The sequence below is a fragment of the Microtus pennsylvanicus genome, chromosome 4, assembly GCF_037038515.1.
Source record: "Microtus pennsylvanicus isolate mMicPen1 chromosome 4, mMicPen1.hap1, whole genome shotgun sequence".
Classification (NCBI taxonomy): Eukaryota; Metazoa; Chordata; class Mammalia; order Rodentia; family Cricetidae; genus Microtus; species Microtus pennsylvanicus.
Genome location: NC_134582.1, coordinates 80,610,214 through 80,622,345, shown reverse-complemented (window position 1 = coordinate 80,622,345; position 12,132 = coordinate 80,610,214). Strand labels below are relative to the sequence as shown.

At 48.9% G+C, this 12,132-nt stretch overlaps 1 protein-coding gene across 2 annotated transcripts in view; it reads right to left on the bottom strand.

Annotated features, from left to right (window-relative positions):
• The window catches only part of Ror2 (receptor tyrosine kinase like orphan receptor 2), a 177,701-nt gene extending 170,690 nt beyond the window's left edge, over nt 1-7,011 (bottom strand). For both annotated transcript variants that reach the window (XR_012910359.1, XM_075969619.1), the window contains exon 1: nt 6,696-7,011. Coding sequence is in view for 1 of the 2 variants with exons in the window: in XM_075969619.1 (XP_075825734.1) it covers nt 6,696-6,792 (97 nt within the window). In the remaining variant the exon portion in view is untranslated. The remainder of the gene's footprint in view (nt 1-6,695) is intronic.
• Between the last annotated feature and the right edge of the window lie 5,121 nt (nt 7,012-12,132).

Genomic DNA, 12,132 nt, shown 5'->3' with positions numbered 1-12,132 from the left:
TTATGGTTTCTGTATACCAAAGCCTCATGTTCATTGCTCAGCAGACCACGGAGTACATGCCAGCAGGCAGCGCCAATCAGCTCTGAAAGTGGCAAATTGCACACCAAATGCCATACCCCTGCTCTGCTCTGACTCCCACCACTCAGTCTAGTTTGTACTGTCTTGATGAAGACGTCAAACTCCTTTTGTATTTAGTGGCCTTTTCTGTTCATTGTTCTGCAGACTACCTACCTTACACAGCATTGACAGATAGCAATACAACACAGTTGTTCCAAATAAGAACCTCCTAAGCCTGCCAGTCTTGCTTTAGGACCCGATTCCTGTCCTTGGTTAGGCTCTTCATCACCCAAGCTAGAAACATTGCTGGTCACCTAGAGAAGGTCACAGTAACTCTCTCTGGCCTAGTTATTTCTTTTCCCCTTGCAGATAAGGAAAACCATCACTCAAAGTTCATGACCACTCAGAATTCGGATGTGATCCACACTGAAAAGCGCCGTTGTGGCCACAATAAGAAAATTGAGATGAACGCAGCCAGGATTCAAGGTGAACTCTAATCATGGCCGTCTGAACTGAAGGAGTCAGGCCACGTGGGGACAGAACAGAGGTGAAGACAGACATGTGTGCACATGGAAACCAGGAGCCACCAAGAAGCGGAAGACGGAAAGAAGGTTCTCCCGAACAGTTTCCAAACTGTGGACCTCACGGCTCACTGTCCATGTAATTCCACCTCCCAGGACTGTGGAACGATACATCTGTGTGACATCACATGTCCTACAAGACTCACATGTGGTTTTCAGACTTATTTTTGTCATAATTGAGTCACAGATTTCGACTCTGTCCAGGTTGTCTCATTGCCCCAGGTCTGGCTACTGGGGAGCCTTCACTGGCCCCTGTGTGCTCTCAGCACACTGACCGTGTCAGGCCACTGAACCACTACCCCAAGACCATGCCCCAGCTCAGCCTGACCTTCTCAACCATGGCATATCTTCAGCCATCGCCCCAAGACACTCTAGCTCCTCGTATGTGCAGTGGGATTTAGAGGACTAAAGACTGGGAACTGGGAACACTCAGCGCTAATGAGGTGCTAAGCTGTTATAGAAAAAAAGAACATGGTTTAAAAACTATGGGTCTGCCACTAAATATGATGCATCGTGTGGTTATACAGGAGTCATGAGTCATACCGACACCTCCAATTCCAACCCACTCCCCCAGATCTCCTCTCGACTCCCCCCATTGCACGTGTGCATCCCCTCGTTACACAGAGATGTCTGGATGCAGCACTAAGCAGGCTTCCCATTCGCTCAGTCCTCTCGTGTCTACAAAGTGCCATTTCCAATGGAAATCCACGCTATCCAGGTGAAGGCCAGGTGTGTTTGCCGATGGTATATGGCTTTCCCCATCAGCTGAGGCTACACAAGCAAAGCATCACTGACATGAACTAAGTGCCTCTCTCTTGGATCCCATGGGTGTCTTGTCACCATTTGTAATAACACTTGCTTACCCACTAGCATTCAGTTCTAGTTTCCTGGACCTTAGTTTTTGGGCCTTAACATTACATTTTCCAAAAGTACATATTTCTTTCATTTGAAACAGGGTCTCTCTACATAATCCTGGTTATCCTCGAACTCAATTTGTAGATAGGGCTGGCCTTGAACTCATAGAGATCCTGTCTCCCTGGTGTTGGGATTAAAGGTGTGCATCACTATACTGGACTTGAACATCACAGTTTCAATGAGTAGAGCTTCAACATGTTCCAAAAGACAAAGCATTGTTACAAAGGGTTCAAGAATACACTGAGAACAGAAGGAAAGTCTCCGAACGCGATAGAGGCTGAAAGGTTTCCCTCCAGGATCAGAATAAAACAGGGTGTCCCCTTTGAACCCATGTTGAACACAGTGGTGGAAGTTCAAGACTGAGCAATTAGACTAAATAAATAAATGAGAAGTTTAATCGTCTGTCTGCAGTTAACTAATACGACCTTATACAGAGGCTGAGAGCCACAAAGTGCTAGCTGAGCAAATAAATTCTGTAAACCCACAGGAAAAAAAAATTAGTCTGTATAAGTTAACTTCTATAAACTTACTAATAACAAATAACACACGTATAAAAAAAGGAAATCAAGAAAGCAATTCAATTATCGTAACACAAAAAAGAGAGAAAATACTTAGGCGTTGTTAATTATGGAAGCAAAAGACTCGAAAGACTGAAGGCTATAACACACGGATGAGTGAAATGAAAGCCGTCAATATATCTGTGTTTATGAACTGAAGACAATACTGTAAAGAAACCAATACTACTGAACACAACCCACAGATTCACTGCAGTTCCTCACCAAATACCAGCTGACCACATGTGGCTAAAGACACCCGCCATGTGCCCATTGGCGCGAAGGAAGTAAATGTATTTTTTAAAATAATTTTGACCTTAAATAGTCACATGTGCCTGGCAGCTCCCATATTCCACAGCATAAAAGTTACAGTAAGTTCAAGCCAAAATGTTTCTGTAATTTAACTGTATATCCGGTGAGCTGTCCTTCCAGAAGGGTGTGGAAGCCATTAGGCTGGGGTATGGGTAATGGTGGGGGAGCCCTCCCCCACTCCCGGAGGTTCAGGGCAGCAGCCATATTCTCCTGATAACATCTCAGAAGTGTAGAGTGCTTACTGAAGCTCATTCCAACACAATTAAACACACACACACACACTTCCCACTGGAGCTTAAGACCTTCTAGAGGCCAAGCTACTTAGTAGAATTGGGCTCAAATTTTTTTCTGTAATTATTTCCTTCCCTTTGGCTTTTTTATTGGGGGGGGGAGTGGTAGCAGGATTAGAACCTAAAGAAAACACCCCCCAGATATCGCATCAGTGAGCTAATCAAACCAAAAACAATCCCGTTTTCAAAACTGTTATGAAAACCTTCAACATGGTCCAACCACCCTCCTTGGCCACTCTGTCAAGAGAACTTCAAACAGATTACATCCTGGACAGTTTCTACGAACACTGCACATGTAAGCAGAGCTGTCGCGCCCTTGTTTCCAACTTGGCAGGCTCCTCAACAAAACCAAATAAATACATGCTAGGCAAAGAGGGGCCTCGGAGCACCATCAGCTCCCGCCATGATTCGTGGGCTGCAGCTCCTCTAGGTATTTTGATTCTTTTATAATTCCAAAACTGCATAGATGACACTACCCATTGAGCCCCTAAATGGGACTAGCGGATCAATGGAACGGTGCAAATCAAGACCCCTCCAAAGCCACAGTGACCAAATGGGCTCTTTCTACCCAACAGCCCTTAGGCTAGTAACCCTGACTCTGCTTTCAAACCCCGTGTGTTTGACGTTGGGGAGTGGGGTCCCCTCTAAGCAGTCACTGGAAAGAGCAGTGCCAGCCAAGGAACCCAGAATGGGGTGCAGCAAAGCAAACCCAGTGGTCACCAGTGGGTAGCAAGTAAAGGTGTCTATCCTTGCTTCCTCTCCAGGTCCCCAGAAAATCAACAGATAAACACCGGGAGACCTATGTCACCTTAGAGGACACTTCATGAACCTTCAGGCAGGGATAACATTTAGTAGTAGTAGGTTATAACCAGTGTTTCCTAATGACCCCTGCCCAGACTGGCCAACCCCACAACTCTCTTTAAAGGACAGTCAGTTCCAGGTTGAAAGAACTCCCGAGAAGATTCACCTCCCCTACCAGTTAAAGGAGCCAACCCCTGAGCACCTAATCCATTTCCTTCAGAAAAGAGTCCTCCCTCAAAAGGCCTGCATGAAATGTGGCTCCCGCCAGGCTTCTCAATCCCCCAGGCGAAGTCTAGGCTGTTTAAAGGGGAGGGGGGGAGGAGTCTCAGTAATAGTCACACAAACACCAGTGACAGCTAGCCTCCAAGTAAACAGCAGACACAATGTCCACCAATAAAAACAGAGACTTCACTCTGCTGCAGAGAAGCATCATCAAAACTGCTCCCAGAAATGCACATTTTTCAGCCAATGGCTTTGTTTTTGTTTTTGTTTGCTGTGCAAAAATATCAAGCAGAGCTTTTCTTGGCTTTCGAGCTACACCAGGCTAACTAAATCAAGTGCAGTCACAAGGCTGGGGATGGAGCTCAGAGGTAGAGTGCCAGCCCCAGTTCTGCCTCCCAGGAGGAAACTAAGGTTTGGAGCTGTTCTGTTTTAAATGGAACCTGGATGACTGAATCCCTTCCCTGACATTGTACATCCCACAGGAGTCCACAGCACTCAGATTCTCAGGGTGTCAATCTTCTCCACTGATGTCAGGGCTCAACTTGAAATTGTTATTAAACACTGAAAAGTTTCCAATGTGCAGCTGTTGCTTGCTTGGTCCTCTGCCATGGTAAGAAAAACATATTGTACAACGTACACAGAATCTTTCCTGTTTCCACAAAGTCTTCTTACACGAGATGGTATCATTTCTTCTCTTCTAAGAGACTATTGAGATCGCCACTCCAGGGATCTGGACCAGAAGCAAACTGGGCCCTGGCAAAAGGAGCGGCAGGAGAAGGCTAACGTCACTCCTGCCTTCCCTAATTCTGATGAAAGTATGGGATCAGAACATATACCCACTGGGTGGTGGTGGCGCACACCTTTAATCCCAGCACTCGGGAGGCAGAGACAGGCAGATCTCTGTGAGTTCAAGGCCAGCCTGGTCTACAGAGTGAGTTCCAGGACAGTCAGGGCTACACAAAGAAACCTTGTCTCGAAAAACAAACAAAACAAAACAAAAAAAGAATATATACCCTTTTAAAAATAACCTTTCCGTGTTTTTACATCCTAAATTATTTCAATTATAGAACTCCCCAATTGCTGAGACTCTCTCTTTGACAACAAAAAAGATCTCAAACACCCAAATTTACTCTAATAATTTCCATATCTATGTATTTGTGTGTATGTGTTTTCTGTCAGCTTAACGAGGAAGCAATCCAGAAAGAAAAGAAACATAGCCTACTCTTTCTATAGTGGGAATTTCATTTCATCAGCAAAGTAATGTAACTTCCACATAAGGCTCAAAAAAAAAAAAAAAAAGGAAGGAAGGAAAAGGAAAGAAGGAAAATGGGTCTGATGGTTTTTTCATCGGACGTGTTCCTCTGCACATGGGTGAAGCCAGTGCTCAAATTGCTACATCCAAAATAAATGCAGGAGGACTTTTCTATTCTGGTTACAAACTTGATTTTAAGGTACCAGGGCTTCACACTCCTTCATCACCTAGGACCTCTCACTATGGCAGACCCTATCCCCCACCCCAGCTACACCTCAAGAAGCCCCCAGGCTGCAGGATTAGCAATGGCCACTAGGTTACCAGCAAAGGCCAAAATCCCTGTGGAGGCGACCAGTGTACCACCCCCGAGTTTCAAAACAAATTCTTGTTTGTTTGTTTGTTTGTTTGTTTTTCGAGACAGGGTTTCTCTGTGGCTTTGGAGCCTGTCCTGGAACTAGCCCTATAGACCAGGCTGGTCTCGAACTCACAGAGATCCGCCTGCCTCTGCCTCCCGAGTGCTGGTCAAAACAAATTCTTGATGGTAGAAGAGTCAGTGGGAATTCCTACAGGAGGCAAACTGGTAATGACATTAATATAGCATGTGCTGTACTCTCTCATCCTGCATTCAGCGGTTCCTGCCTTCGTGGACAGAGGTATCAATGGAAATGAAGTCATCAGAAACGGTGGACGCCATCAGCATCAGTTTAAGCCCAAACGCCCCCTGGAAAGGCTGCTCAACGTTTCTCTCCTCCCTTTGGTCGGATGCGAGACAGCGCCCTGCACAGCAGGACTCTTGAAGAGCCCCGGAACCCTGCTGCCTGCTACTGCTCCTTAATTCTCACCTGCTTGCAGGAATGCTGGTAGCTGGGGGACACTGACGCTGCTGTCCCAGTATAGCGCACCTCAGGCAGTTCAGAAACTTAAGGCAAACTTCTTGAGTCCCTGTTCCTCTTGGGACTTCCTCACCCAAGCCAGCAGGGTGCGGGGATTCAGGCCGCAAACCTGATAGCTAGTAGATACTCTGGGATTAGCACTGGGAGGATCATCTCCACCTCCTCTGGCCACCACAGTCTTTTCTGCTCAAGTATTCTCCAAAACACTTCTGTGCTTATTGAGGGGGGTCTCCTGATCCTAACCAAGCACCCGCGGAATCCCCCAAAGGAGGAAGAAACACTACGGGCAGGCAGAGAAAAGCACTCTCCTTTCAGCCGCGCAATATCAAGCCCTGGGGGCCGAGCCCCCACTGCGAAGGGCCCGCCAAACACCACTTCGGTCACCAATTACAACAAAAGGAAAACCAAGACCTTCGATCATGCGTCCCCCACTGTTCCTGGGAAAATGACTAACTCAGGACTTCATCTGGGGGCAGACGAGGTACAAGAGAAGCGTGTGGAGGGGAATCGACGGAGTACCGAGTCTTGGGACACACGGAGCACGTCTATGGGTGCACATCCCGACTGGAACGCACTTGGGAAAAGCTCCCTGCCGCTGCCCACCGCGGCCTCTGGAAACACTTAGTGGTCCCTGGAGCGCATCTCATTGGAACCAGCCCCAGGCGTCTAAGGAGGGCACGGGCCCAAGCTGGCGCCGAGAGCGCGGAGCATGGCCTCGCCTGGCGCCCCTCGATCGGGAGGACCGGCGCCCGCGAGGCGGCCAGTAGAGAGTGGTGGAGGATCGGGCGATGCTCGGAGTGCGCACGCAGGGTCCTTACCTGTGGTCCAGGGCGTCCAGAGCAGGAGTGCCGCCGCCGTCCAGACGGCCCGGGCGCACAGAGGCGCGTGCCTCGGCCGCGCCCAGCCCCGAGCCATGCTGCGGGCCGTGGGTGCCGGGTCTCCTACTGAGCGCTCGGCCTTCAGGCTTCGGGCCGGGGCGACTCCACCCCTCCCCTCCACGCGTCCGCGCTTTCCTCCCACGCGCTTCGCAAGCTGGTTCCCTTCGAAGGCCACTCTGCCTACCCCTTCTCCGTGCCCCGGTGCGCCGCTAGGGTGCGGAGGCTCCGGAGAGCGGGCTCGGGCGTCCGGCAGGGCGCCGGGACGAGCGCGGGGGGCGGAACGCGGGCAGGCGCGCAGGAGGCAGGGTCCCCGGCTCGCCCGCCCCGATGGGCAGAGAGGCCGGCGGCGGCGCCCTCTGCCGGAGCGACTCGAGGGCGGCGACCCCAGCGCGCGGGAAGGAGCCCTCTCCACAGCCGTGTGTTGTCCTAGGAGCTGCCTGTTGCGCCCGCCCTCCCGCTAGCGACTTGGGATCTTTAGGCACAAAGGTGGAGGCTCTGGTTCATCCACTCTCCCAGGCACCCGAAACTGTTGCCGTCCACCATCAAGGGACCTGGAAAACTAAGGACCTGGGTCACAAATCAGAAACTAGGCAACGCTTAAGGAAGGTCAGTCTCACCTCCATGAGGAAACTCAGTTACCAGGTCTTCGAAATCCTGGCAGGGACGCGCAAAAGGGAGGTGTGGTCTTGGCACAGATGTTCCAGAAAATAACCTGCCTGGTCTCCATGGGCGCCCCGCCAAGCCCCTTGGGGACTATCAGGACCCTCCTAAGAAATGAGCACAAACTCCAAGTGCAGCCATGAGGAGGCTGCCCGCGGGACGGCGATAGTATCTGAAGTCCCAGTGGCCTGTCGTTTACTGTTGAAAGCAAATTGTGTCTTTTTACCCATAAAGAGCAGAATGCTATTTGTTCTCTGCAGAACTCTCCAGAACACGCAAACTTAATTTGCTTCACTTATAAAAAGACATTTGTACGCAATTCAGACCGCATGCTTTCTTGATTATTCTTGCTTTTGTTTAGCACATGCCCAGATCTGGATTCGGAAGGCTTGGGCCTCTTGTTTGGAGCTGAGGAAATGTTTTCGTTTTTTCTCTTGGAGATAGCATTTGGAGTCTCCTGCCTTTCTGTTGTTTGCTTTGTGCTGTTTAACTGATTACCAATTGATCAGTATTTGCTGGGGCTCCAGTACCTGTTAACTGGGGTGAGGGAGCAAGGCTTGTAGCTTGCTCTCCTCAAAAGTGGCCCTCACAACCTCAGGCGCGGCAGATAATGAGTCTCTGTGGTCATAGTCACAGAAAGCCGGAGCTGGCACTGGCCCCACACTCCGGCCCAGTTTGACTGGGAAACATCTCTTCCAGTTCCCATCTTCAGTACTAATGGACTTTAGAGGCCCTACCAGGGCTACTTGGGAGGAGACGCCATCCCACCCCTGGCCAGACCATCTTTCTGCAAGCACGGGTCAAAGGTTGCCAGAGGTGAACCTTTAGGGTTGTCCTCTTTTCACCTTCAGTGTTTCTTTAGAATGAGCAAAGTCTAAGAGTGGGCTTGGAGCACAGTGTGTGTGTGTGTGTGTGTGTGTGTGTGTGTGTGTGTGTGTGTGCTCACACACACACTTCTCATCACCCCCATGTGTTTTGGGTGCAGACTATATATCAACAGGTTCTTTCTCTATTATTGCCCCCCACTTACCTTATTAAATTAACAGTCTCTCACTGAACCTGTAACTTGCTGTGTTAGCCATCCACAGACCCTGGTAAACCTGTCTGTCTGCACCTTCTCTGCTACCCTGCACCCTCCTGCCCCAGTGCTGGAGTGACAGATGCACACCACGACACAGTTTTCTCCTGCATGCTGACGAGTCACACTCAAGTCTTCATGCTCACAGAGCACTGTACCCACCCAATCACCTCTTCAGCCCAGAGCAACCCCACTATTGGGATCTAGGGGAAACCAGTCAAGGGCTGCAGAGAAGGGTCTCCGAGCCTCTCTCACCTCTTTCACTTGCGAAGCTTGAATCTCCAGGCCCACTGCCTCCACGGTTCTGCTGTTTGCTCCTGTGACTCCCAGGGAGCCTCTCTCATGAACCATCGCCTGGATCTCCGCAGCTGTTTGTTGTTTCCACACAACCGCATCCCACTAACTGGATCCTGGTTTTGGTTTTGTTTGATTGGGTGTTTTTGTTTGTTTTTTATTGTTGTTTTGTTTTTGCTTTGTGCATGTGTGTATGTGTGTGTGCATGCATGTGTGTGTGTTTCTGAGGATTGGGACCGGGGCCTTGCACATACTAAACAAATCTCTAACACAGATTCATATCCCCAGTCATTGACCAAAAAATAACACAGACACAGACACACATACACAGAGTTTCTGGGCTGGGACCAGAAGTGTGGGCTGTGGAATGCGACTCCTTAGGGCTCTTTTACAATTATCTTTGCCCAGTTTCTGGCTCCTCTGAATTTCACTATGTTCGTAACTCTGGCTGCTTCCCCTCTGTCTTATTCCTGTTGATTCCCAACAGAAGGACAAACACAAGTCAAACTGAAGATGTGAAAACACAAGCTTCCTCCATGGTTAACTGAAGGTGACTTCGAACAAAAGCCAACATGGAGTTTCATTTTCCCACCTGTCTTTATCAATATTTATTATTTCACATTTTTGTGGATGAAGAATTCAGGGCCAGGGAAATAGCAGGAGAAAGGAATCCTTGGGGTTGACTGGCATGGCCCTTAGGAGGAGACGCCATTTGGAGCTTCACAATGGGAAGGAAGCCAGCACTGCTAAGAGGGTAGGAGGATGGGAGCCAGGCAAGGCTGTGACGGCACCCAGCACACACCAGGGAAACGAAGAAACCAAATGAAATCTCCTGGGGAGAGCTTGACACAGGGATCCTGGAATATTGAAAGAAGAGCCTGGAGACCGGGGTGGCCGTGTATGAGCTAATCTGCATTTTCCTATGAACAGCAATGTCAAGTGCCTTGCTTTGTACTATAGTATCTTTCCTGTGTTTCTTTTTGTTTGTTTTACTTTGGTTTGGTTTGGTTGGTTTTGGGTTTGTCGAGTCAGGATTTTTCTCTTTATAACCTTGGCTGTCCTGGAACTCACTTTGTAGAGCAGGCTAGCCTCAAATTCAGAGAACCACCTGCCTCTATCTCCTGAGTGCTGGGATTAAGGTGTGCACTACCACACCTAGCTTGTCCTGTGTTTCCTACAGCCTGTTAGTAAACTTCTTTTGGTAACTATCTCTTCAAATCTGTTTCTTCTTATTTGAAATGGGGGGCTTGGAATTTAACTCAAGGTCTTCTCCATGTTGGGCCAGGAGTTTGATCTACATCCCCAACCGCTGTTGTTAGCTATATTCATTTTTATTTTACATGCATGTGTGAGTCCTGTATGTTTGTTTGTTTATGCGCTATATTTCCTGCCAGAGGTCAGGAGAGAGCATCAGATCCCCCTAAACTAGAGTTCAAACGGCTGTGAGCTGCCACTGGGTGCTGGGAACTTGTCCTCTGCAAAAGTAACCAGTGCTCTGAACTGCTGAGCCATCTCCCCAGCCCCACCACCAACCACTCCTATGCGCCAAGGTGAGCTTTGGTGGGTTCATTTGTTGTTGTTGTTTTTTAGACGGGGGTGGCATATATCCAGGCTAGCTTCAAATTTGTTTTGTAGCCAAGGATATCCATGAGTGTATCTTGCCTTTGCCTCCTGCGATGTGGGATTCCCCTCTGTGTGCTATAGGACGCTGAGGACGTGGAGGTGAGTGGAAGGAAGGTAGATCAGAGCATACTCTTGGGACATCGGTACTCAGCCCCCTCACCCCACTTCCATGCACTGTTAGAGGAGCTCTTACAGTGAGGTACTGTGATGTCTCAGGCCCAGAGGTACAGGCACAGTCAGCCAGGACTAAAAGCTATGAGCGAAAATGAACCTGTCGCCTTATAAGCTGTCTGTCTCCGGGATTTTGTCACAGAGATGAAAAGCTAGCTTATCCATGTTCTTCAGCTTTCCTGATTTAGGTCTGTTTTCCCTCTGGACCTGAAGAAGCTTAAGGGTGCGCTAGTGTGGCTTCAAGAGTACTCAAGACATTACAGTAGTGTGCATGCAGGTCTCTGGAAAAAGAAAGGGGCAGCAAGATGGTCCACCAGGCAAAGGCACTTGCCACCAAGTTTGACAAACTGAACTTAATCCCAGGGCCCCACATAGGAAAGGAGAGAACCAAGTCTTACATGTCGTCCTCTGACCACACACATGTTGTCCTCTGACCACACATGCCTTGCACATGCACACCCCCATACATACATACACAACAAAGAAATGCATGCTAAAAAGAGTGGAAGGGGACAGAGGCTGCTCGAAAACAAACACAGTCAATGTTTTCACCCAGCCTTCCCCTGCCTTCTTAAGTTAACCAAGCTTTAAAAGACAACAGCAGTGGCTTCTCCGTTTCCAACCACATGGCCACATGAACCTTTTCACAGGTGTGTCCTGACCTCACAATCCATGTGGAGCCACAACATTTTCATAAAAGATATTTTCTCTCCAGCTATTTACCTCTGTGTACAGCTGTTTAAGTCACTTGGCCTATGTCTCTACAAATTTAGATCCAGGCATGGTGAAACAAGACCCCAGTTTTCACACCAGTAGGTACAATGGTTAGATCACGAAGCTTGAGTGTTGTAGCTTGAAAACCTGTCTGGAGGGCTGGAAAGTGTTTTAACAGCGCTAACTGCTCTTCCAGAGGACCAGAGTTCGATTCCCAGCACCCACATGGCAACTCATAACCATCTATAACTCCAATCGAGGGGACCCAACACCCTCTTTTGGCCTCTGTGATCCCTGCATGCACATGGTGCACAGATATATATCCAGGCAAACACCCATGCACATAACAAAAATAAATAAATAAAGGAAAATATTTCAAAGAAACTCTGAAATTTTAAGCCTTCTATCAGTGAGTACAGGTCACAGGAGGGTGCAGATGGGACATTCATTCCCCGTCATTTATACAGAGACAAGTGCCATGTGGCATGACATGACATGTGGAGAGGGTCTCCTCCCATGACACTCAGTGTGTGATATCTGTCCATACCAGTTGTCTGGCTCTAAAATCCAATCGGGAATCTAACAGTTCCCTCTGTTCTTCCACGACAACACTGACGACCAGAGTTAGCCTGGGCCGCCGAAGGCTTAAGGGACAGGACTGCCCCATTCCAGATGCCAGCCATATGCATGTCTTTCCTGCGTGCTGCAATGCAGAGGTTCCTCCCACTCTCTTCTGGAGACTGAGAGCTGGCTGGAATAGCTCACTAACCTACTGAGCGTCAGGCAACATCGTCTTTCGAGCAGCATGGGGCGCAGTTCAGAGTTTAGACCACAGGG